The 26,228-nt window shown below is 36.4% G+C and overlaps 4 protein-coding genes across 5 annotated transcripts; 3 read left to right on the forward strand and 1 right to left on the reverse strand.

Moving 5' to 3' along the window:
- The first annotated feature begins 287 nt into the window (after positions 1-287).
- On the forward strand, positions 288-2,133 carry EMB2739 (embryo defective 2739). The gene has a single exon (XM_008220517.3). It carries the CDS (start codon positions 390-392, stop codon positions 1,884-1,886), a length of 1,497 nt encoding a protein of 498 aa, XP_008218739.1. The 5' UTR covers positions 288-389; the 3' UTR covers positions 1,887-2,133.
- A 713-nt stretch (positions 2,134-2,846) lies between these two features.
- Positions 2,847-4,349, forward strand: LOC103319027 (Ubiquitin carboxyl-terminal hydrolase family protein). The gene has a single exon (XM_089045975.1). The coding sequence runs from the start codon at positions 2,847-2,849 to the stop codon at positions 3,969-3,971; it is 1,125 nt and encodes a 374-aa protein (XP_088902101.1). The 3' UTR covers positions 3,972-4,349.
- A 5,443-nt stretch (positions 4,350-9,792) lies between these two features.
- LOC103319028 (glyoxylase I 4-like) lies at positions 9,793-11,520 on the forward strand. Its single transcript, XM_008220521.2, has 3 exons — positions 9,793-10,033; positions 10,255-10,619; positions 11,012-11,520. Exons 1-3 carry the CDS (start codon positions 9,849-9,851, stop codon positions 11,101-11,103), a joined length of 642 nt encoding a protein of 213 aa, XP_008218743.2. The 5' UTR covers positions 9,793-9,848; the 3' UTR covers positions 11,104-11,520.
- A 2,362-nt stretch (positions 11,521-13,882) lies between these two features.
- On the reverse strand, positions 13,883-24,653 carry LOC103319049 (ion channel protein). Of its 2 annotated transcripts, XM_089045976.1 has the most exons (12): positions 23,917-24,653; positions 23,071-23,139; positions 22,374-22,982; positions 21,551-21,733; positions 21,226-21,285; positions 20,928-21,131; positions 19,520-19,768; positions 18,781-18,879; positions 17,538-17,732; positions 16,832-16,924; positions 15,184-15,450; positions 13,883-14,620 (listed from the first exon to the last, which is right to left on the reverse strand). In XM_089045976.1, the coding sequence occupies exons 3-12, from the start codon at positions 22,842-22,844 to the stop codon at positions 14,402-14,404; spliced, it is 2,040 nt and encodes a 679-aa protein (XP_088902102.1). In that variant the 5' UTR covers positions 22,845-22,982; positions 23,071-23,139; positions 23,917-24,653; the 3' UTR covers positions 13,883-14,401. The 2 variants fall into 2 exon arrangements, with proteins under 2 accessions (XP_088902102.1, XP_088902103.1); XM_089045977.1 differs by lacking the exons at positions 23,071-23,139; positions 23,917-24,653 and having other exon boundaries at positions 22,374-22,630; positions 22,725-22,744.
- Positions 24,654-26,228: the final 1,575 nt, after the last annotated feature.

Genomic DNA, 26,228 nt, shown 5'->3' on the forward strand with positions numbered 1-26,228 from the left:
GTTTTATTGTCTTGAGTATTTTTGGTAGTCTGCTTTCTGTTGCAAGTTTGTTTTTTTAATAAAAAAGATAAAAGATAATACAAAGAGTGGTACAAATTTAATTTAACTCGTAGTATCTGCACCGGATATGGCACCCTGGTTTATTGCCTGACTAATTGGAGTGTGGTGGAGTTCATTGGATAGCTCTTATGTGAACTTTCTACTCGTGCAGGTGGGTGTAGAGCTACTAAGAGCAATGGCGCCACCCAAGAGACCGCTTGCCAATGCCCAAGTGAACTTTCTAGGCATGCAGGTGGGTTCTTGAAAATACGCAGAAAGGCTTCTATACCATTTATACCTGCCTCAATCACACACACAAATTCATTATAGCTGTACCCTGTGAACCATACATGGCTTCAAAACTAATGCAAATCGCTCCCCACGAAGCCGAAGACCCAACAGAGCTCTCTCTGAGGCAAGCCTTTGAGCTTCTTGAACCAAAACTAAGACCCCCATTTTCAATAACGATTCCAAAGCCACAAGAATACTCGCTGCTCAACAAAGCGATACTTTATGGAGTTTTATATGAATGCCATTTGGGAAAAACACATATTAAGCACTTGCATGCCATTGTCACTGATGGGTATGGCTTGTTTGTTAGTTTCCTCACCAATGTTGTGAATGAATTGTATGTGAAACTTCTTGAACCAATCAAGTGCCAACTGATTTGGGTTACTAAGGAGTTGATTGATGTTCTAGCAGTAGGCGTTGATGGTTTGTTGGTTTGTTTGCTGAGGCAAATTGTTGGTGGGGATTTTAGTGAAGGAAATTTGTGGCTGTGTTTTGAGATGGTGAACATACTTTTGACCAAATGGGATTGTCTTTTAGAAGTAGAATCGATGATCTTGACGAGTGGGTTGTATACATATCTTCGGTTATTAGCTGATCACTGTAGGCAGTTAAGTAATCCAAAATTAGAGGCGTTAAAGCAATTGGAGATTGACTTTTGTATTAAAGTTTTAAAGGAGCAGTTTCCTTTGTGTTTGAAGATTGGCAGGGATCTTGTTCGACTCCTACAAGATTTGGTCCATTTACCCAAATTTAGAGCTATATGGAAGGATTTAGTACTGAACCAGGGTGAGTTTAAGAGTCTGGGATTTTCTGGTATTGCACAGCTCTATATCACAAGGACTCCAAGTCGGTATATGTTACTTCGGATTACTCCAGAAATGGAGGCACAGTTGAGATTTTTACTCACGCATGTGAAGTTGGGGAGTCATAAGCGTCACCAGGCATGGTTTGCCAAGAAGTTTCTATGTGAGCCAAACAGAGAGACTCTCATAGTCGACATTGTTCGTTTTATATGTTGTGCACACCACCCGCCAAATGAAATTATTCAGTCAGATGTCATTCCAAGATGGGCTGTTATAGGTTGGCTATTGAGATCTTGTACGAAGAATTATGTTGAGGCTAATGCGAAACTGGCTCTACTTTATGATTGGCTATTCTTTGAAGAAAGAGTAGACAATATTATGAATATTGAACCTGCAATGCTGTTAATGGTATACTCTGTACCCGGATACATTGATATAACACACACTCTTCTCGAATTTCTGTTCCTTTTGATGGACAACTATGATGTGGAACATTATGATATCTTAGTTAAAGGTGTGTCATCATCATTTAGTGTATGTGTAAAGAAAGGAGTGATCCGTTCACTTGATGTCTTGACCTCTTGTGATGCACTGTCTCCTATATTGAAAGAGAGGCTTGGTAGGTTTTTGTTAGGTACAAAATTTGAAATCTCTGGAAAGTTGAAACAAGCTCGTCTTCCCGGTCGCTTTGAGAGAGTGAAAAATTCTACCTGTATGGAAACTCCAACACCATCACCAGAAAGCATGAGATGAATTTTATTTCTTTTCTATGCTTGCTACCAATGAAGGCATGTTTGCTTGACTATAATACCTATTGCTATGTAAACTGTTGCCCATCATGAAATTTAGGGGGGATATACTGTTATTCATTCTTCTCATGTTATGACGTTTGAAACAGGAGTTATACTAGTGATAGGATGTATTTTCAATATGCAATAAGAACTATGACTGAAGTTGAGAGGAATGGGCAAACCATATGTATTTGCCTTTTGTTCTTTTACTGTTGCTATGGTTATTTTCATCAATTGCTTTTTGGCATAGCCACCATTTGTCATAACTTGTATTTTGCTTAGTGTAAGATTCTTTTTCAATCTGGGATATCAAAGTATACATTAGAATTGACTTTGATCCTTCTTCACCTAATTTGTTAACAGAAGGTTTTATAAGTTTAAAGGCAGTGGAAGGTGTGACGACCACAGCTCTGCTCCTCCATGTGCAGGGTAAGCAACTTCCTATGCAGTAACCTCTATGTTTATATTTCTGATCAAAGTTTCCTTTCGGGGGTTTGCTGTTGGTTTGCTCTACATTACGTGTTTTCTCAGTTGGAGTGTTAATTTTGGCATTTCTCTTCACTCATTTCAAGTAAAATTAGAATTGTCTTTTGGGTGGTTGCTGCAATGCAATACAGGGAAAATGATATGGAATCTTAGAAAAATTGGTGGTTGGGTTTGAGTGGAGAGACTGTTTTCTTGAGTAGGTTTGATTTGTATGAAGCATTTTCACTCTTAGGATTCTCTTCTTAAAATTATGGGATGATTTAAATTAGAAAATAAGGAGGCACAATAATAATCAGTGCCAAGGAGAGAATATGAGTTCTATATTTCAATTGTAGGCTATTGTATTGTATGGATGGTTGCTTTTAAAACTAAATAAATCATTGTATGAGTTATTTCTGATATGGGCTTTGATGTTTAGGTTTGATGATTCACAGTCATGGCTTTGCCTCTGATTAGGTTGCTTCCCCACCGGTTCAACACCGTCAGGGCCTTTGTAAACGCCAAGGTAAAATGGGTCAGAGATCCATACTTGGACTACGCAGTTGAAAGAGAGAAAGACCTTAAACAAGTCATTTCCTTCAAGAACCAAATCATCTCCAACCCTTCGAAGTCCCTCCCTCTCTCTGCAGCCTCTTTGCTCAAACCCCACCTAAACCTCCCTACCACATCCTCCAAATTCTTCCAGAAATACCCCTCATTCTTCTCCATATTCCAGCCCTCCCCTGGTCTCCCGCCCCATGTCAAGCTCACTCCACAGACCCTCTTGCTCCACAAAAAGGAGTCAACCATTCATACCTCCATGTCTAACAAATACAACACCACTGAGCGACTTGCTAAGCTTTTGATGCTCGCTGGAGTGACCAAATTGCCCATGCACCTGATTAACAGGTTGAAATGGGATCTGGGTCTTCCTCATGATATTGTGGGTACCCTTCTTGCTGATTTTCCTGACTACTTTGAGGCTTGTGAAGTTGGGGATGCGGTAACTGGTAAAGTAGAGATTGCTTTGGGTCTTGTTTGTTGGAGAAAGGAGCTTGCTTTCTCTCAATTGGAGAGAAGGCCAATAATGGTCTGTGCCCCGAATGCAAACTTATCGAAGCACATTGGGTTTCCAATGAATTTTCCCAAGGGGTTTGATTTGGAGAATAGGGTGAAGGAATGGGTTGAGGAATGGCAGGCATTGCCATACATTTCGCCATATGAAAATGCAACCCATCTTTCACCAAATAGCGATCAGGCAGAGAAGTGGATGGTGGCAATGCTTCATGAGGTTCTTTGGCTTATGATTTCCAAGAAGACAGAGAGGGAAAATTTGTTTGTTTTGGGAGAGTATTTGGGGTTCGAAAGGTCGAGGTTAAAAAAGGCTGTGGTGCATCACCCAGGAATCTTCTATGTTTCAAATAAAATTAGGACACAAACTGTGGTCCTAAGGGAGGCATATAGGAAGGACTTCTTGATTGAGAAGCACCCATTAATGGGTATGCGGTATCGATACATTCACCTAATGAATAAGATGCAAAGAAGGGATGAAGCGACTCTTGTTTCGCCTTCTGGTGGTTGAAGACAGATTTCCATCTGCTGATGGTGGCGGTATAGAAGAACTAGGAGAGCAGACAGTGGGAATGGCTCTTCAGATGCTGCGTTTTAAGATTGTTGCAATGCTGTGATGATATGGAAATATGAGGGAGGTTGTAGGGAGATTGATGTGATCAATATAATTCTTAGGAGGCTTGATGTTGGTGCTACAGAAGTAAGATATGCTGATCGGGATCTCATGCAAGCCAAGCTGGTATTACCTCCGGTGAGAGGATGTGAGTTGTTGGAAATTCAGCAGTTAGTTTCGAGTAATAGTGGAAGGTGATTGTGTTGACCAAAAAAAGTGGCAGGTGGTATTATAATAAACATCGACATTGCATCAATTTGAATCTTTCTTTCTTTCTTTCTTGTTTCCTTTTGCTGCATACCAATTGCATTCTTTTCCCATGGTTTGGAATTTGATCTTTTCCCGTTCTTTTCTGCTCCTTGACATGGTTTTGTTCAGATGCTTTATCAACTTAATAATTTCAACTTTGCCAACAAATGAAATTGCGTTTAAATGTCCTAAAAAAGATTGCCTTGTGTATGCTAAGGTTTGGATTTCATCATAATGATTAATTTTTCAGTTACCTCTTTTCATATCTTCTGTGGGTACTGGGTACAAGTATTAGAAGTCAGATTTTTGAAGTCCTTTTTTTTAACTATCCTACCGTGTTTACTTTTGGGAATGAAATTTGAAGTTCATATGCAACAGTTTATAAATTATAATAAGTTTCTAGACTTGAGAAGTTTTTAAATTGCCAACATTTTGGTGTAGAAGCTCATGGGGTATTCACTCAATTCTTATTGCAAAACCTTTTCTTTTGTGCATAGAATTGATTCACGTCTGCACATTATTGTGACTTGAAACTTGCAAGCAAGTTTTGACGAACCATACTCGGGATTCATCGCCTTTTTTTAATAGAGCATATCCATATCCAGCAAACTTTCTATCCTCTCATCCATAGCTATTTTGGCTAAAAAGAAGGAAAATTCTCCTTCCAGCAGACTCCTTTCCTGGCCCTCTATTTTGGAGAACTAACTTTTGGCTCTCTATATCTGGCAAGGAGAAGAGAGAAAAAGGGGGAGAGAGATGGACATTTGGGAGGTTGGTGGGGTTGAGGTTTCTATTTTTCATTTTAATATATTGGATTTACAAGAGAGAGGGAGAAAGAGAAAATAATAATAAAGTATTTCAGATTAGTCAAAATAGAGAACATAGCTAGAGGAAACACCAAGTGGTTTGCTATAATGGCTTTCTAGCTATTTTAGCTAGAACTCGGCTAAAATTTAGAGACTATCCGAGAGATGCTCACCTTCTTCTATTCATAAGGTCCACTAAGCTATTATAATCAGTCACAAGTGATACTGGTTGATGTGAAGCTGGACGGTGCCCGAGTGGTGATAGAACCAGGTAAAAAGATATATAAACAAGAAGGTCAGAGTCTAGCTTAGAAACATTGTGACATGCAGCAGTAGGCTGGGATGTGCATGTAGTAGGCTATAGCCACACTAATCCACCTGGAAAAGGCTTCAGATGTGAAAGAGGATTTTTCAAGAAGATAAAGTAACATTTCTGGATAAATGTTGCGGGATGTGAGTAGAAGACATCCTGCAACAATTATCCCGCACGCGAGAATTTATGTCAGAAGGTAGAAGTAGGTTTGAAACCTACCTTTAATTGTCAACAAAACCAGCTGTGGCTGAGAGTATAAACGTTCCGATCGATTAAAACGTGTACTAGCAATAATTGGAATGTTTATGTGAACGCTATTCTCTCTCTCTCTCTCTCTCAACAAAGAAAAGGTCTCCCTTGTTGTCTCTCTCTACTTAAAGAGTTTAGGTGGCAAGTCTTTACCAGGTGTTACATCAAACATGTGCTGATTTATTTTTCTGGGACATTTTCACGTGCTACAACCCCACCAAGTTGGTTTTTTGCTACCCTACCCTGTCTCTTTTGTTGGTTTTTTGCTCTCGAATCCAGACATGCTGGTTTTTGTTTCTCACTATCATCCGTCTTTTCACATTTTATAGGAAAATATCCAGAAAAAATATAAGACTGTTGTGGTTTTTATGACAAATGATACCTGAATTCTTTTCTTTCATTTTAGTTTTTAACTCTTAAATCAATCAATATAGTTCTTCATCTTTTGGTCTAGACATCAATTGAGTTCTCTAAATTTTCGTTAAACTTGGTCATCTGACTTGATCTTTTGGTCTAAACATCAATTGAGTCCCTAAATTTTTGTTAAACTTGGTTGTGTCATCACTTGACCAACCTTAAACAAGCATTTTCATCGAAATATAACTCATTTTAGTCTTTAAACTTATGTCTTTGTATTCTCAATAAGGTTATCTATTCACCATTTAGGGTCAGCAAAAGCAAATAGCCACGTTAAACAAAAAACTCTAACTTTACTTTTTGTGATGGGTAAATATATTGTATTTTAATGAAAATACCCTTTTTAAAGTTGATCACTGTTATCATGTGACTAATTGACGTGTTAATGAAAATTATTAAGGATCACATTGATTGATTCGAAAGTTTGTGGACTCAAACTAAAACTTTAGAAAGAGAAATTCAAGAACCATTCTTGATTGAAAACCAAAAACACCCCCTAAAAGAATACGAGAGTACAATTTTTTTTAATAAAAAATATCTCTTTTAGTTTCTACTTAATGGGTCCTCCAAAAACTCTATCATGATAACTGATCAAATTGAATCCGGACCCACCTCTCTTTTTAAAAATGAATTTGCCTAAATTTATGGACCTATTCAACCACCATGTGGTCTGTTTTGGATTGGTTTTATTTGACACAATTGACATGAGGAAGGATCACATGCTCATATTTTGCTAGATTTTTTTTTAGGGAGTTTCACTAAAACACCCAAAATGGAGGTTGAAATTATAAAAAAACCCAACACCCAAAACACTTTATAAACACACCCAAAACCCATCATTATACACACTCAAAACCCATTTATAAACACACCCAAAAAGTTGATTTTGGGGTTAATTTTGGGTGTGTTTCTATGTTTAAATAGTGCTTGGGTTTTTTTATAAATACATGTCTAGGATTGGATTTATTTATAAATTTGTATTTTTTTTATCACATCCCACATATAATTCGTCAAGTCAATCAACTTTGAAAATAGTTGTATAATTTATGCTCGAACAGTTAATGGGCATTGTACGTGATGGCATTAATGTTAGTTAATTAATTAACGTTCATGTTACTCAGTATATATGTATTTTCCAGTTTTGAAACTCCTTTAATATACACACTCTCAACTTGTACCAAATTTCATTTTGATTCTCCAACTCATTTTTTAATCATTTTGGTTCATCAACTCTAGCACATGTTCTAATCTAGTTACTTCGTAATTAGGGACAGATATATAGGATTCTCAGTATGAAAGGGCCAAAATTTGTAACTTACTTGCGTATAGCTTTCTCATCTTCAATTGGGGGCCTAACACTAAGTTAATTGGAGAAATTGCATTATAATAGCATATGTTTTGTAATAGATTATATAGGTTTGGAAAATAAATGAAGGGGCAAGGCCAGGTGTTGCTGTAGCTCCGCCCCTATCTGTGACATTTTTCATTGGGTTTTAGAAGATAATTGTATCCAAATTGACGGTTTTACTCTTTAAATAGGTAGAAAAATTAATAGAATAACTACACTGAAATATGTGCGAGAGTTTAAAGAAATAATGTTACTCTTACCACATTTGTATACTATATTCTCATACCACCTTATGTGGCAGATGAAGTGGATAGCCACGTAAGATCTAAATATAGAGACCATTGCTATTAAGATCCCATACATATATTATATACAAAGATTAAATACATAGTGATCAGAGATGTCCAATTCTTCAATTTATAAAGGATAACCTAAATTATTTCAAACAAGAAAATTCACACTATCAAAATAATCTCCAAACCTTTTTTTTTTTTTAAATTTCAATCAATCTAGCTATTGTCAGAGTCCTAGTATTTTCATCCAAAATGCCGTTGAATAAAGTTGTATCACATTTTAGGGCTTGATCATTTCATGCTATATTCTCGTGTTAACTTCATTTTTGTTGACTACATTGTATCGTACGTATTCCCTCTCACGTATAAAAATGTTTGTTCACCTTTAAGAAAAAAAAAGAATACAAATTTAGTTATATACCCAATCTTAGATATAGTCTTATAAAGAAACCCTATACTATTTTAAAACTATAAATACAAAAAAAAAAACAAAAACCCAAAAATCACAGCTGTCAATTTTTTCAATTTAATATCTATTTTTTAGTTTATTTGTGTGTGTACAATACCTATATTGCCCTTGTACTATGGATTTGAGAGGAAAAAAAAAATCAAATCTGCCTAGATTTGCCAAAAAAGCAGATTTACCAAAAAAATCAGATCTGCCAAAAAATCAAATCAGATTTATTTTCTCCTTTCTCGCTGGTGCTTTCTTTGTGTTGGAGCAAAAGGAGCTTCCATTGAAGCTCAGTCTCAGGTCCAACTATATTCTTCTTCTCTTATATACAATTTTCAATATTTCACCTTCGATTTCTTGTTCCAAAATCGTGCTTCTATTGATTTTTCTTTTTTGAATTGTTTGGAACCTCGAACGAACCTCGATCAGATGCTCTTAGCTCTACTCCTCATCTTCGAGCTCTAATCCTCCTTCGCCACGTCATTGTCGTTATCATCGTCATCGTTGTCATCGTCTGGTTTGGACTTGAGATTATGTGTTTCTCTTTGGATTTTAGTTGATTTTCGAAATGTATTTTAAGCTTTGATAATCGATTTATCTTTTGTTACTATTTCAGTTATGGATCTCATTTTTGTTTAACAATGTACTTCTATAACAGAGTATTAATAATGTACTTTATGACATAATAGTATTAACAATCTGGGCTCGGCTTGTTTTGAGTTGGTCTGGTTTGTTATTTCTTCATCTTTTCTTTGGTGAACATGTACTAGAAATAGCGACATGACAAGCATTAATCAACATGACAATAAACTAGCAATGTTATTACCCTAGATTAGAACATTGCAGAGGTAGACATGCATTAGAAATAGGATATCATAGGAAACTAGTAGTATTATTTCCATAGACTGGAACATTACAAGGGTAAATATGCATTAGAAATAAGAAGTCATAGAAAACTAGCAGTGTTATTACCCTAAACTAGAACATTACAGGGATAGATATGCATTAGAAATAAGATGTCATAGGAAACTATCAGTGTTATTACTCTAGACTGGAACATTACAGCCATTAATAAACATGACAGTAAATTAGCAGTGTTATTACCCTAGATTGGAACATTACAACCATTAATCAACATAACAGTAAATGTGTGAAACATTATAGTCATTAGTCAACATGACATGTTAATGACGCTACGGTTTTCAAAACGTTTTGTTTGTAATAAATTGTTTGGGTTTTTTTTTATAAAATTGGGATGTGCTTGTTTTGGGTGTTATTTAAATTTTTTGTGTTGGACTTCTTTTAAGTTGATCAATGACAGTCGCGTAATTTATAGGAACTTCAACACCAATTTCTTATGTAGTAAATGAGTTTTGGGTGTGTTCTAAAATGCATTCCATATAGGTTTTTAAAATAATTTCAGCCTCTCTTTTGGGTATATTAGTGAAGCTCCGAAACAAGAAAAGTACAGTTTTTTTTTTTAAACTTTTATTTAAATTTCTGGAATCTTCTTTCCAATTATTTATGGACCCCATCTCCCTCTGTGCTTATCAGCCTTTATATAACCCAGTATACTCTCTCATATCACCACCACAATAAACGAGAGAGAGAGAGAGAGAGAGAGAGAGAGAGAGAGAGAGGAGAGGATGAGGAATGCAAGTGAGTTTGAGGATACAGAAAGGTGGATTTCATCTTCGGAGCTGCCTCAGCTGTGTTTAAATCACGTGTCATTTGTTTGCAAGTCAGTAAGCAAGTCTGTGAGGTTTTATGAGCAAGTATTGGGTTTTGTGCTCATTAAACGCCCTTCTTCCTTCAAATTTGAGGGAGCTTGGTACGCCGCCCTTACCCTTATCCCACTAATTAACCTCTTCTATTTCAAAAACACGCACACAGCCTTTCGCTCACCCCTCATTATAATCTTTTTTTTTATATCTTTTTTCTTATTTCTTATTTCCATGTGTGGAACTTTTGCTCAGCTTATTCTTTTCCTAATTACTATTTCATAATTAATTATCTAAGATTATTGCTAATTGAATCATCATCATATCTCAGGTTGTTCAACTATGGAATTGGTATTCATCTGCTAGAGTCAGACAAAAATATCCCAGAAAAGAAAGGCAAAATCAACCCAAAGGACAACCACATTTCATTCCAGTGCTCAGATATGGGGATGGTTATTCAGAAGCTGGAGGAGATGAGGATAGAGTATGTGACAGCCAAGGTGGAAGAAGGTGGTGTTATTGTGGACCAGCTCTTCTTTCATGATCCAGACGGCTACATGGTTGAAATTTGCAATTGTCAAAATCTCCCAGTTCTTCCAATCTCCTCATGCCCTATCAAGCTTATTACCAACACCAACGCAAACCATACATCATCATCATCATCATCATCCTCATCATCATCATCATCTTTTTATGGTAGGTCTGCCTCTCTATTATATGTTCTTGATCTAGTGCTAGGATGCTATATGATTTTTGGTCTTCGTAATTTGGGTGAAGTTCTACTTTGGTGCCTGGATTTTAAGTTTCTTTGATTTATTAATCCTCCTATAGTTTACTAATTGTTATCATCCAAACACAATGACCTACTTACAAGGGGTTTGTAGCTCCAGTAGTTTAATCATGCCCCCGAAGTCCTAGATTTGATTCCCCTTCCGAAGTCCTAGATTTGATTCCCCTTCCCCACTTGTATTTTAAATTGAAAACCCTTGTACATAATCTCATGACTGTAATAAGAGTCTTTAAATCAACGGTTGAGGTCATTTTCATTTCATCATAAAAAAAGTGTTAAAATTAAGAAGAAAATGCAGGGGAACAAAGACAAGAGATGAGCTGTTCTGGAGAAGCTGCGACGCTGATGATGGAAGGCTTAGTGATGGACGTCATGAACATTTCCATGTGAGAGCATTGTTGCATTCTCAGGATTTTGTTTTGGTTTATTTGGGTGTATTTGTGGTGCTCTGTTGGGAGATTCATCTTTTGGCCCTCCTCTTTCTGCAAACGCCATCGATTGCTTCTCCTTATTCGGAGATGTCAACGCTGGCTGTGAAATTATTATTTTTTTAATCTTTTACTGCTGGGGTTTGCTTGTATATTAATGCTTTGTTTTGTTGTCGGCAATTATCCGGCCCTTGGCTTTGTTGGGCTTTGCCTCTTTCGGGCCTTGTACTGGAACTTTCTATTTAAATAAAGGCAAAATTGTAGCAATAATTCCTGAATTAAGGATCAGTTTGGCATTGTTGTGTTGTAAAAATAGTTGTTGTCAGATTTGATATGAAAGAAATCAGCTTTGTGAGAAAGCAGTTTGACGTTTGGTAAACTTTTTGTTAAAAGTATTGTTTATACAATAATCAGTTTATGAGTATTTGGTAAAGTGCTGTGAGCTGTGTATAATGACTAAAAATGGCATTATGTTGAAAGCTTCAACCCAAGACTAATTTTCTTCCCTTTTAGACAAAACTTTACTTTTCGTCCTTCATATTGTTAAATTGTTACGGTGGTGTTTCAATTAGATCTCATGTTGCATCATTGGTCTTTTCATCAACTTTTAATTAAATTTTCTATCAAAATTAAGGGCAAATTGGGAATTTCATATATATATATATATCTCTCTCTCTCTCTCGACGATTTCTTCTTCCCCCATGACTACCACCTGCAAGCTCCAACCTCAAACCTATCCCACAGCCACCCTCTCCTAAAATAAAAAAAAATTATAATGTCATGTGTACATTGCCAAGAAAATCGCACTATCAGGCAGTTGGATGTGCGATAGAGTCATCAATTGACAAGAAATTATATGTTCCATCAAGATCCATGGAGTTCAAGGAAGAATTAATTGAATTCCTTGATGTCTCTGAAGTACCATCTCTTGCTGCTCCAGCATCTCTTTCGATTGAGATTGCATCTTGGATTTCCTTGAGAATTTCTAAGATTGATGGCCTCATGAATCCATGTGCTTGAACACACATTAAGGCTTTCTCTGCTATCTTCCACATTGACTGGATGTCATATTCACCGTGCAGTGAAGGTTGATGGGTATCTAGGTGGGCCGCTTGCATTGTCTGTCTCCTTAGTGGGAGGATGGATCGCCTTCCATCACCTTTTGGGTTTTTGGCTGCACTGAAAATCGCTCCTCATATAGGTTTCAATTTCATGTACTATTTTGTCATTTGTTCTTGCGTTCTGTTGGCTCCTCGTGGCTTTAGCCTTCTGTTTGTATCTCTATTCCCTGTTTTGGGGTTTTATGAATACAACATGAATTTCAGACCAAAAATAGCTAAGTCATGCTTGGCTGATGAATAAATAGAGAGGCCATTCTTTTTGTCAGCAAAGAAATTTGGGGCTGGGAAGAAATTTGGGTGTGTGAAGAAATTGGTGGGGAGGAGAAGAAATATGGTTGAGTGACTAGTTGAGTGAATTTTGAAGTCTAGTGGTTCAAATTTTACAAAAATGGTGCGGTTAGGTTGAGTGAACTTTGAAAGCGGGGATGCATAGATATATATATATATATATATATATATATATAGAGAGAGAGAGAGAGAGAGAGAGAGAGAGAGAGAGAGAGATTTTATTTAATTTTTTAAATTTTGTGTGAAAAGATATTTTTGCTCAAGTCAAGTAGGATTTGTTATTGTCATGATGTTATTATTTTTAACGAAAAGATTGACTGAGATGAGGGAAATGACGATTTTGAAAGTGAAGGCATAATTAAAGTACCACCGTAACAATTTAACAATACGATGGACGAAAAGTAAAGTTTGGTCTTAGTCCAAGGACCATTGCTACAATTTTACCTTCAATAAATATTCAATTACAACCTAAATGCTAAAATTAGACAAGCCCTAGCAGTAGTACTAGCTGGACCCAAACAAAACAAAAACTCTACCTTATGTCATAATAATGTTCATTTATCATTTGTGGTTGGTTGAGGAGGTTCCCAGCAAGACGATAGAAACATGTCGTGCAATTAAAACACGTTTTCAGTAGTTTTGACTTGTCATGATTCATCAGATAAATTATAATGAAAGAAGAAGTCCCACTTGTTGAGTAGTACTTAAACCAATTTGCGTTGCCCTCCTCTCTCTATTATCTCTTCTTACGTCGCCTATCAAGGGAGGAGAGAGAGAGATTTATCATCGTGTTATTGCCTTCTTTTTATCTCTCTCCCTATGTCACCTATTAAATGAGAAGAGAGATAGAGAGAATGGTGAGTGACAGGAGGCCTATACTTTGCTTTTGTTTTTCGTATTTTTTTTTCTTTTTGATTCGGATGTTGATATGCTACATACTAATAATAGCCTGTTTATCACTTGCATCCATCCTTTCAAATTTAATTATAGAAAATGAATTGAAGAAAATTCCTTTAAAAAAAGAAAAAAACAAGTTCCTTTGTTCTTTTTATTAAGCCTAAAATCTAGGCCCACCATCTCCTTTTGGGGAATTACCTTTTTCTTTATTTATATAATTGGAAGAAGTGAGAATTGAACACATTCATGATCTACCATACAAGGGCAGAGCTAATGCGGTTTTTGAACTGGCATGAATCTCAGATATCCATATGATTAAACCACACACAATGGATTATCAAAACTTACAAAAAATGTATCGTCCAAATAAATACGAAGGATTTGAACTGACATGAACTATCTCTTGCTGTATTTAAAAGGAGGTAGGAAAACAGGTTATCCAAGAACATAAACATCATTTTTACATAAATTTTGTAATGAATCGAATTCTCACTTTCGGCGTCAAACTTAATTGAATTTACAAAATCCTAATTTAATCAATTGTCACATGTCAGAAGGATCTTACAAAGTAATTCAACCTCGGGGTTCACAGGAATTTCTCCATAAAACATATTTTCCATCACAATAAGAATATACTCATTTTTAAACAAGAAATATTTAGAATTGTACAACATGAATGCCCATCATCCAGCCAACTAACTTCATATTCTGATTTAAGTCACCATTCGCCCATTGATACAACTACCTTTTCAGGTGGGAAGGGATGTCATCCTCTTCAGCAAGAACTGGCACTTTCCCGGAATCATGACCGAATCCGCTTCCCCAATGAATACAAAATATTTCTCAGTATGTACTGGTAATATTGGTGAGGTGGGGGAGGGGAAAGAAGGGCAACTCCTGATTACTGCAGATGTCAAGCGTAGACCAGTTTAGCACTCCTTTGTTAAATTAGGTTCATTCACTTATGGAGATGACCACAAAAACGTCATCATGGGACCATTTTCTTCGTTCTGACTTCAGTGATGGGTTAATTATGGCCCGCTCTGTGTTTGCAAGCCGATATCCAATCACGATTTCCTGCCTTTGACGACCCCTAAGCATTATATCATAAAAGCAGAGTTCTTCCTGGTCATATAAATAGAGTTCTGCTGGTTTTATGCACATCTCATTCCCCTGTCCAAGCACAAAGAACCCGAAGCTTTAGTCTTTTAGTTTTTAATTTCAATCACTAATTAAAATAGAAACATATCCGAAAATATTAATAACTATCAGAATTTTAGAGTAAATACTCTGGAAAAACACCTTTGAGAAGTGTCAAGAAAATATGTGTGTTGTGGGATCCTTCTTTTAAGAAAAGAAAGGACCAGTATCGTGGTCTATCCTGCAATGTGATTCATCCGAACAGTATACTTCTAAGGTCCCGTTCATGGACACAAATCCAGCCCAATTATATTTGATAACTTCTTTCTATTCAAATCCTATTTGCTTCATCTATCCCACATAGAATATCTACAATCTTTCCTACATAAATTATAATTATATTTTTTGGAACTGTTATTGGCACTCCAAAATAGTCATCCTACAGTCCTCCAAGTGCAATTTCTCCCTTGTGTTTTTAGAATAAAGGAGTGCGTGATGACTCTTTTGGATTGCCAAAACAGCTCCTTACTTTGTAATGTAATTATAAAACATTCATCACACATTTATAATAACATAAAACAGAGTATGAAGAATACCTGTTCAGCAAATAGCTCCTCAAGGACACGATTGATTTGCTTGTCTTCAGCCACCATTGCCAGCGCCATACTAACCAGTTCATTTGATAGCACATAATCACTGATTCTAGACACCGAGACCAAGTTTCTAGTCCTAGAATCCAGAATTTCACTAATTATTATTGATTTGTCTGAAGCTTGCTGCATTTCACGGATCCAAGAGCTGTGTGAAAATGCAGACAACCGTAAAGAAGTTGGCTTTGTATCTTTGTCAGGGAGACGCTTTGACTGCAATCCAAAAGTGAAGAAGTAGCTTATATTAGTAGTCATTATTGAGTTGCAACATCTTCAATGCCAAATTTACATAATCCAACTTCCACATAATCATACTTAAAATATAAAGCAAATCCAATCCCTAAACAGAAAAAAGCCATGATCTGAAATTCTATGCACCAAAATCATAACCAAAACATGAAATTTTAAAATATTAACCATAATGGCAAATCAGATGCACCAGATTCATAACCCAAGTACAGCGAATACTTTGATTTTTCCTATAAGCAAAAGAAAGGAGATACATATAATATCTGAAATCTCAAATCAAAGCTTGGCAACCACATTTAATTGAGCGTTGAGTCTGAGGAAGTCAGGAAATGTTAAAATAAAACAATCAGCACTCAGATGGATCAGGCCAAAAAATAGAACTCAGATTATTCTTTTAGAAATCCAGCATTTCTGGTTTCATTTTGATGATGAAAGCTCCGGAATGAAGGTTAAGATTCTTGTTGGGTACACGTTTGGGAAGGAGCATCTAGAGCAGAGGTACTGCGAGTTTGTGGGGCTTCATTCTTTTTCATTTGTTCAGGTGCTCAATGAGTGGTTCGGTTAAAATTAAAGATCTGCCATTAGAGAGAGCTCCAAAGCTATACCTCCAGGTTTAGAGAGGGAGACATAGAGAGAAGAAAAAAGAGGAAGATGGGAAAATGGTTTGTGCGAGACACAGGTCCCAGCCCAACAAAATGTTAGCCACATTGGGGCCACATCAGCAATACAAGGGCCAAAGTGACAGCAGTTGACGAATGGGGCATTTTAAAATACTGGGACAAGTTAAGGCATAAAGAGAGAGAGGTGTAATAGTTCAGAAGGAATAGGTGTAATTAAGCCTAAGAAAACCCTTGACCATCCTAAAATCAATAAGCTTCATGAGGATTAATCTGATATGTTACTGCCCTCAGAGATAAACAAAGAAACAAGCAAGTGGATAAGGAATCCACAAGAGCAAAACAAAAGTAAACAGCAACCTCAACACCAAAACAAAATAAAGAAAAGAGAACAAAAGAAAACAGCATTTATCTCAAATAACAAGAATGTCCCAAAGTATTAGATTACTAGGAATGACAGGTTTACAAAATGGATTAAAACCTTGACAAAATAATTCAGATCAATAGGGAGGAATTTCTGAAGAATGAAGATGCAAGAGTTAATTTAACTGGTGGTGATGGATAATCAATTTTTGAAGAGTCATTAGGACTAGAGCTGATTCAGTCTATGCCTGATTGTCTGAACTTTCCCTTACATATGCATACATGCATGTATGTACATCAGTGATGACAGATTTTTTTATCAGCGCTCTTACACGCCTATGGCAGGATGCAGCAATTGAAGTTACCTGTATATCTCGTATAAGGAGAAGAGTGGCAAGGGATCTTGAGTCAGAATGAACAACAGAGTCCTCTAGTGATTCATCTGCAAGAATTAATATCTGTCCATTTAGAGTTAGTAACAAGTTGAAGAGTAGAGTCTACACAAGAAAGTTTCAAAGCAACTCATTTTGTCCAAGCAAAATAGAATTCTATTGAATTTCTAAAGTAGCTCTTTGGGCTACTATTACAGCATAATTTGATGACCTTTCTTTTTCTAATATTGAATTAGCTTGGAGGGAAGCTGTGTCTTCACTATGGTCAAGAATCAGATACTCTGTATTGTTTCTTTCAGGTGGATTTCTGGTCCAGCCCACCCTTTGTACAGATTTATTATTCTTAATAAAATTTATGTTTCTTCTGAAAAATTATGTTGACTCAAATAAGTTGGCATTGTGGCTTAGGGGAAAGAAGTTTTCTAGTGAAGTCCTTCCTATTAGATCACTTGGTTTCAAGGGATAAGAAGTACGTTCCCCAATAAATTTAGATTTAGCAGTTATGCACCAGCAGAAAACATTCTGAAGGTCAGGGCCAAATTCTGAAATATGAGATGTGGTGGTATCTCATTTTCTTTCTTCTTTTTTTCATCGGAAATATAAACTTTGATTACAGAAAGGAAAAAATACATACAAGATGAGAGAGAGAGAGAGAGAGAGAGAGAGAGATCAAACTTACAGAATCAAAAGTCTCCAGAGGAAGACTCTCTAAATGCCGTTTGATCACAGCATTTCCTTCTTTGTGGACAAGCTTTATGTTCTCCAATCTAGAAACATCCAGTCCACCATCTGTAAGTTTCCTATCTCTTTCTATTACAGGAACTTCATTGAACATCCAAAGTTCTGAACCTGGAGGCAAGAATGCCTCTAGAACCTGAAAAGCAGAATTCAGCAACAAATCAAGTTGGAGCTAAAACTTGAATTATGCAGAGATTCCAAAAGTACTAGTTTATTAGTGACCCTTTCTTAATTAGCAGGTGGGAAAGAAGAAACCACGAAGCCGCCCCAAAAAAAAAAAAACAAAGGAAGGAAAAGAAATAGCCAACAAAAGATTAAGTGAGAGACAAAACCATTCCTATAGTCCAAAAGTCCCAGACAGCCCAACCCAAAGTGAGAAAAGGTTAATAATAAGAGGCAGGAAAGAGAAAAATGAGAGAGAGAGAGAGAGAGAGGAGTGATTGTGATGTAGAACAGTCCGTAGGTTTAGAGTAAACACTTGAGCAGTAGAACAGAGAAGAAATAAGGGATCGAGGAGAAGAATTAGAGATCGAAGAGACGAAGGGAAAGGGAAGGAATCAGAGAGTTTAAAGTAAGGAAATTTATCATTAATCAAGTCTGCCTTCAAAGATTACAAACAACTCTATTTATAGAGGCAAAACCCTTTTTAGTCTAGGAAAAGGAAAAGTAAACTTTAAAAAATAGGAAAGTAAATTAACTAATAAGAGATCCTTTAACAAGAAGGAATCTTTAAGAATTAGGAAAACTAATAATATGCATTCTGCATCAGATTGTTTTAGTCAGCATTGTCCGATTCAGCTAAGATTTCAACTCTGCCACTAATTGTTCCCCGGATAAAGTAGAACCATACACTGAATCCACAGAAACACCACAATTTTGGTGGAAGCACCATATTTTTTAAGGAAACTGTTCTAAATGGCACCTTTTCAACTGAAACTTTGAGGTATCAAGATTCGACATAGGTTTTGTGTCAGTCTTCTTGTAAATGAAATTTTTTGCATGTTTCAAGTAAAATGAAAAAAAAAAATTGTTCCCTTTGTATGCTGAACGCCAATGAATGCAGTTAATTTCTATTCCCCATGGATATTGCTGATTACTATGCTATTTTTGTTGACTAGTACTGTTGCTTTACACTTTTTTTTCCAGAAAAGATAATGTTTATGAGACAATATTAACTGAGTTACCATAATCATATCGTCTATGTCACGACGCCAGCCACAGAACAATATCTTCTCAGGGTATTTGGGAGGTTCAACTGTCTTTGGACAAGAGCCTGCGCATACCTGCACAAAGGACACAACATGAGCTCAGGCATGTCAAATGTCATCATTCCTAATTTTCTTATACATATTCAGGCAAATATAATAATGGCATCCAAGGCATCCAGTAAACTTAGCAGATAATTTTACATTAATTTTCAGAAAGCTATGCGGGTCTGACGACAAAAGAAAAGGAAAAAGGAAAACAAGAAAACAGTGAATGTGTATGGACCTAGTTGACCATTTGCTTTCCTGTTAAACAGCAATCCATTGGTTGTGCTTCTAAACCAGCAAATTTATACCTAGTAACCATGCCAGGTGCATGTCATATAGGTGAACCCAAAAACCATACAAATTGGAGGGTGGGGGGAGAGTGACAGAGAGACAGAGCAAAGAAAGATAACCTAGTTTGATTGTTAATCCTTAAAAATTTATTGTTCAGTTGTTAATCCTGTATAATGGGGATTCATCAACTAAGAATCAAAAATATTTTCTACAAATGAGTGAGTTGCTTAATGTAACTGCTGGGGTCTTCATACTTCACTATTAAATCTGAGAATGATATCATTATCAGCATAATAGTAGCAGTGTAGCACAAAATATAGTTTTGAAACTTTCCAATTTTTACAGTATATTGTTGGTACATAAAGAAAATATTGATAACCTCTGGACAGGGGCATGGAGCATAAGTGTCATCATCTTCTGCTATAACCAGAACCTCATCCCCATCTTTCAGAACATAATTATCATCTGGATTTAAGATTATCTTCCCACCATCTGCAGCAACCTTAATTCCACAAGGAATTGCATCAGGAAATGAAATAAGCACATTTTCAAAACGAAGACCATCCAATTGAGGCCACCTTTTGATGTAAAACTCAGCATTCTCAAACCCCAATATGTCCTCCCATATCTGACCAAAGAAAATTAATAAATTAGTGAAAAAAATAATTTATTGAAAAATATAAAGCATATATGGTTTTTCGGATATGCAAAAGAGATAATATAGAATCCCAAGGTTTAAATAATGTAAGAGAGATATTGTCTATGTTCTCATGAATCCTACTTGAGACATTTGATGGATAACCCTTCTCTTTCTCCTGTCATCCCCTCAAATGCATTTTGGAGGACAAAAGTACCTCCTAAGGTTTGGGTGTTAGCACAGATGGTCACTGATGTTAGGGTTACAGTTCAAGAAATAAAAATTCCTCATTGTCTTCTTCCTTAATGGTATGTGATGTGCAAAGATGGAGCAGAAAGCGTGAACCATTTGTTTCTGCACTCCAATTGCCTTATCCTTTGGATTGGTCTGCCATTTTAGACTGTGTGGGTTGTTTGCTTTGGTTTGGTTTGGGGTCTTGCTGTTTTTGGTTTCATCTTTACGTGATTCTGATGAATCCCTCTCCATCATGTTTTGTACTTCTCTCAACTCTTCAAAATATTTCTTGCTGTTCTCAACAAAGATTGATTTTCAGCCATACAATTGGAATGATCAGTAACTGTAAACTTAATAATTGAGAATGTTTCCTAAAATGCTCATTAAATGGCATTACTTTTTCCTTGGGTTTTCCCCTTTCCACATAGGTTTCACTCTTCAATATGTGGCAAGAATCGACTGGTTCTGCACAAATAATGTTTCCTATTTGGAGTAGAACCGTTGTGGTAAACTATATCAATTCCTTGTAGAAAGCTACTCCTACCCCTAATGTAACTAGGCTCTTACCAAATATATACATAATTCATTAAAATAATGAAGCAATATTTAACAACTGTAACAATATTAAATAAAACAAAATAAAAACTATTTAGGTATACAAGTGTGAGCCTCGGGCTAGCTATTGGGCCATGCTGATTCATGGCCTAAAACAGGCTGGCACACTGTTCCCTGGGCCATTTTCGAGCCCTACTCAGCCCAGTGAACCTTGTCTCACCAGACAAATATATACTTAAATGGAATTAAAATATTATCAGAACTCAGGAAAACAAACTTAATCACAGAAGGAAAGAACTAGTCTTATATGACTTGCACAAGTTTTAAGAAGTGTAATTAAAGCTTAGCTCCCTAGAGTTACCTGTGCAAGACCAGGCTGCAGAGCACACTGTATCATCAGCCTTCCAATCACATCATGTGCTACAACTGTTTCTATGAGTTCTCCTCCAACAAGCTTCACCAGAGGCTCATTGTCAAGGTCACTCATCTCTACAACAATATGACCCCTCAAACCCTCTTTCACCCCAGTTAGGCTGAGCACAACCCTCAAAGCACGTGCATCACTCTGGAAACATAATACAACCAATGTAACTAAAGTTTGATGCGCAATAATGTAAACCTTTGAGAAACTTAAGAGGACATCTGAAATAAGAAATAACCTGATCTGCATTTTCATCAGATGCCAATACAATGATAGCACGTGCCTTTGAAACTGAGACCTGCAAATGACAAAACAAAACCCAATCTGAATCAGCAACCATGAGAGAGAGAGAGAGAGAGAGAGAGAGAGAGAAGGAGAAACAATAACATTATGAAAAGAGGATGAAGCACCTATAACTACCTTGAAAAATATATGTTCCAATCAAAATAATACTACCAGCAGTTGAGAAAATGAAATACATAGTATTGAACCCTTCTACGAACAAAACTACAATCATTAGTACTAGTAGTATATAAGAGGAATATCAAAGACACCCAACGTACCTTCTTCAGGTCAGCTAGTATAAGAGGGCTGCCACTTCTGCATATAACAGAGGTCCCCATGAAGTCAAATTCAAGCTTTGCTATATCCAGCTCCATTTCCTCCTTGTCTCTTTCAGCAAGTACAACAACAACACCACCACCAACACTCTTGTTTGCTATTGCTAGCTGCTTTAGAAGTGAACCCTGAAGCAGCAAAAAAACGAAAATTTTAATTCCCTTCTTTCTTTCCTGTTTGACTCCTTAACTATAACGCTCACACAGAGAACTTCTTTTGTAAGATATAATGGCGCTTAGTTTCATAGACGATAAGGAAAGAGAGGTTTAGGGGCCTTTAAGGAACGTTTTTCAATTGCAAGAGAAACATGAATTTACAAGAATCTATCTGTGAAACCAGTTAAAATGAATACAGAAGAAGTGAAACAACAAAGGACTTAAAATGAGTCCCTAGAGACAATTATAATTACCCATACAGCACTAACTGCCAAAAGTACAAATCTAAAAGCATATTCAAGAAGCAAGATGGACATATCACTTAAAGACTAATAGTCATGCAAACACCTAAGTTCCCTATTCTTTTTGGTATGTGTTAACAACTAAGTTCATGTTTCACATCATACAGTAAATGCCCAACAATACAATTTTAAAGAAATTCAAGTCGTATGGCATCCCAGAATTTGTGAATCACATCCCAAATCTAAAACAAAATTAGAGATCCAAAGAAGAAAAAAGTTTAAAGGGAAAGCAAGATTGAGATATCACTTGAATATAAACCATGAATTTTACATAGAGGGTGTATCCAATTTAAAAATGGTTGAGAGTTTACCAGTTTGTCACTCCATCCAAGAATTAGGATGTGGTTCATTTCAATGACTTCACTCTTCCCTTTCCGCAGTGAATCAACCTTCTCTGATATAGCATCAGAAACAAGCCCAAGCATCATTGCAAATATTAGCATGCCTCCTGAACTTATAGAGACAGAAACTATCCTTGGCCCAAGGCCTTCTGTGTCAGCATGGTTTCCAGAATCAGCAACAAAAGTCCATGAGAGCCAAAGAGCTTCAGCAAAGCTATTTTTATTGACTGCATACAATGCCAATCCACCAAACACTATAAGAAATATTGTAGCAAACAGAAGCGCAAGCAGTTTCGCATATGGATAGACAGAGAAACACACATCCACCATATATGCAATCCTCTTCTTTATGGGAACCTCCTCATTGTTACTCTTCAACCTTTTTGAGAGATTCCTTATTTGGGAAAGATAATCAAGATGTTTGTACAATACAAATGGCATAGTAAGAATAATGACCACAGCATACAAAGCAACAGTTCTTCTTTCAGCATTAGCAAAATGGAAAAAAAGGGGAGTCTTCTCAGCCAGAAAAAGACTAAAGCTGCTATTTGAATCGATATCTTTTTCGGTACACCATTCCTGAAAGCAGCGTGATTGATTATTAGGGAGACTACTAAAGAGAATGTCAAACCAAGAACCGAAATAGGGTTGAAGCCATGAAACATACCTCAAGTTGTGCAACTCTGTGCCGCAGATAAAATACATAAGTTACAGATAATACACAAGTGAAAGTGAGCTGCAACAGAAGAAGTTTATACAAAATTATTAAACTCGTAATTTCAACAATACAAAAGTACAACATCAGAAGCAATATCTGGTTGACATAGATTTGCACAAAGAAAGGCAAAGGAGGTGCTGATAAATTAACATAATTTACTATTTATTTCTTAAAAATCCAGAAAATTCCCGTAATCAGTGAGCAGCTAAACAACTAAAGAATAAGACAATGGTAGTACATCTTATTATATGACGTAGACATAGGCACATCACTTCTCCTCATGGTATTTAGCATTTTCGGTAACTTTAATACAGAAACAGCTTCTATCCATAAACAGCAGATGAAACCAACATACGACTGCAGCATAAATGGGAACAGTGTGATTGCAAGGAGTAAAGTTTCTTTTTTTTCTCTCTCCTTTTTGTTGGAAGGACTTGAGTCATAAATAAATTAGCATTATGTTATTTTAAGTAGTTCATTCAACCGATTGAAAACCTTATACATACGTAAAATTCAACATAAATTAGTATAGAATTGTGGATATGCATTTTTTTTCCCATTAAAAAAAAAAGAGCTTTTACCTATACATAGGTATATGAGAACATAAAAAAACGTTGTTTTTAAAAGCATTTGTTTCCTAGAATCTAGGGGAAGTTGAAAAACGGTATCGTAGAATTTACAAAAGCCTACATTCCTTTCAACAGAAATCAGAAAATCTAGTAGTTGAGCTCAGCTGAGTGAAGTTAGAGAGTACGAAAATTGATGCAAATTCTGAAAATGAATCAAATGGCTTACCACAACTAGTAACAAATAACGTTTAAGTTCCCCAGGCCGCCTCGAACTCGGCCGAGTCAACTCACTCGAAGAAGAAACCGGAGCTCCACTTGGCACCACCTTCAATTTCTTCCTCTCAGCCTCCGGCTTCGGCACCGACGCAGCAGGCGGAGAATGGGACGCGATCCGGTGCGACGCGTCGACAAGCTTACCATGCGCCGCAGCCGTACGCGAATCAGAGGAGGCGAGCTTCTTGCCGCGTTTGGAAGTGTTCTGTGGGACGACGAAGGAAGGGAAGACCCAGTCACGGTCGGAGAAGTCTCGGTGGTCCGCGGGCGCATTGGAGGCGCGGCGTTCGGGCGGCGGCCACTGGCGGGAGGCAACGGCGGTGGAGATGCGTCGGACGGCGGGAAACAGTGGGCCAGGGAAAATTGGGGTTTGGGTCCCGCGTCGTCAGTGGCGGTGGTGATTGCGGTCCGAGATTTCTTGAGCTGTGGTGGGCTCTCGGCCTTGTTGGGCTTCGAGGGCTCTTCGTTGCCATCAAGCATTTTTTTCGGATTTTATTTCTCACAGAGAGAGGGAGAGAGACATGTTGAGCTTCGAAGTTGCAGTGACGGAATTGATATGGTTTCTATATTTTACTGGTGTTTAAGGTGGGCCCAGAAACAAAAAAGAAAGATAAAATGGGTTGGGGTACGGTTTTTTATGCTTCTTTCTGGTGACGGTGGTAACTATTTCTGTCTAGGGGAGTTCAAAATGGGCGACGCTCGAGTCACTTGGCACACATGTTCTTTCCTCCTCCTTCCCCGACTCTTCTCTTCTCCTCCTCTTCCCCGCACTCTCTACCTCTCTCACTCGTCGCCTGAATATTTCCATTCGGATTTCCAGACCGCTGTTTAATTTACATTTTTCTTTTTCTTTTCTTGTATCATATTTAATTGTTCAATTTAATAATTAATTACTGCTAGTATCGTGGAAGGAAATTGGAGACTCCATTATTATAGCAAAGCTCCTGTATTTTGTTTCCAGTTCGAAATCCATATGCAACTTCTTTATAGTATTCGATTAGCAATTACATATTTACTTGATTTAAATAAGAACAAGAAAATGGGAAGGAACTAATCTGCATTTAAATTTCATTGATCAATCTAAGCTTAACCTCAATAAGATCAACCATGCAGGACCCTGTAATCAAAATTTAAACTGAGGGAGAGAGAGAAATAAAGAGTGAGAGATGGAGAGAGAAGAGAGAAGGGTCGGGGGAGGAGGAGAGGGAAATCTTTTTATTTTTATTTATTTTTAAAAGGGAAAGGAGGAAAAAGAGGGAGAGAATCGGGCTGTTGGCTCTTTTCTGAAATTTTTTTAAAAATTTCATATAAAATTTAACTAAGGTTTAACTATGGTAAGCAAAAATGCTAATTATTCACATTATGGTATTCCCGACCGGTATACTTTTCGAAATTCCACCTACAGAGTATCGCCGGGCGGCTATACGTTAAAAATTTTAACTACAGAGTATAGCCGAACGGCTAACCCTTTGAAAATTCTATTTACAGATTATAGCCGGTCGGCTATACTTTTAATAAATTCTACTTATAGCATATAGCCCCTCGGCGATACTTTTCAAATATTCTGTCTCCACGATATAGCCGTTCGGCTAGATGTTTGAAAAATCTATTTACAGCGTATAGCCGGTCGGCTATATGTTTGAAATATTCTATATCTTAAAGATATTTAATTACTTTCATTAGTTATTATGTTATAATTATTGTTTCAACAGTATAGCGCACGGCGATACTCTCTTAATATCATAATGTATTTTCTTTTTTAATTACTTTAATTACTAGTTATGTTTTAATTATTATTTACCTAGTGAATAATTAGTATTTAAATATTTTTTAAAGAAAAAAAAATTAAAAAAATTAATTATTATATATTAAGTAATATAATTTGTGAAGTTAATTAAAATATTTAATACTAATTATTCATTAAAGAAATAATAATTAAAACATAATTACTAAAAGAAGTAATTAAATAAGGCTAAGATATGATTCAATAAATAAAAATAAATATTTTTGTAAAATATATATATATATATTTATATATATATATTGACTTAGAGATACTAAAAAGAAACTTCTTCCGATGAAATTTTGTGGGGAGAAATCTAATCCAGCAAATATAAATTCCATATTTTTATTGTTGATGCAATGTGGAAATATTTTAAAGCATATAATATTTGAAAAGTATACTGCGCGGCTATAACCCATAAATATAATTTTTTTTTAAAGAAGAGCCGCGCGGCTAGACTGAATAGAATATTTCAACAGTAG

This window comes from Prunus mume, linkage group LG2, assembly GCF_029339155.1.
Source record: "Prunus mume cultivar Tortuosa linkage group LG2, ASM2933915v1, whole genome shotgun sequence".
In the NCBI taxonomy this organism is placed as follows: Eukaryota; Viridiplantae; Streptophyta; class Magnoliopsida; order Rosales; family Rosaceae; genus Prunus; species Prunus mume.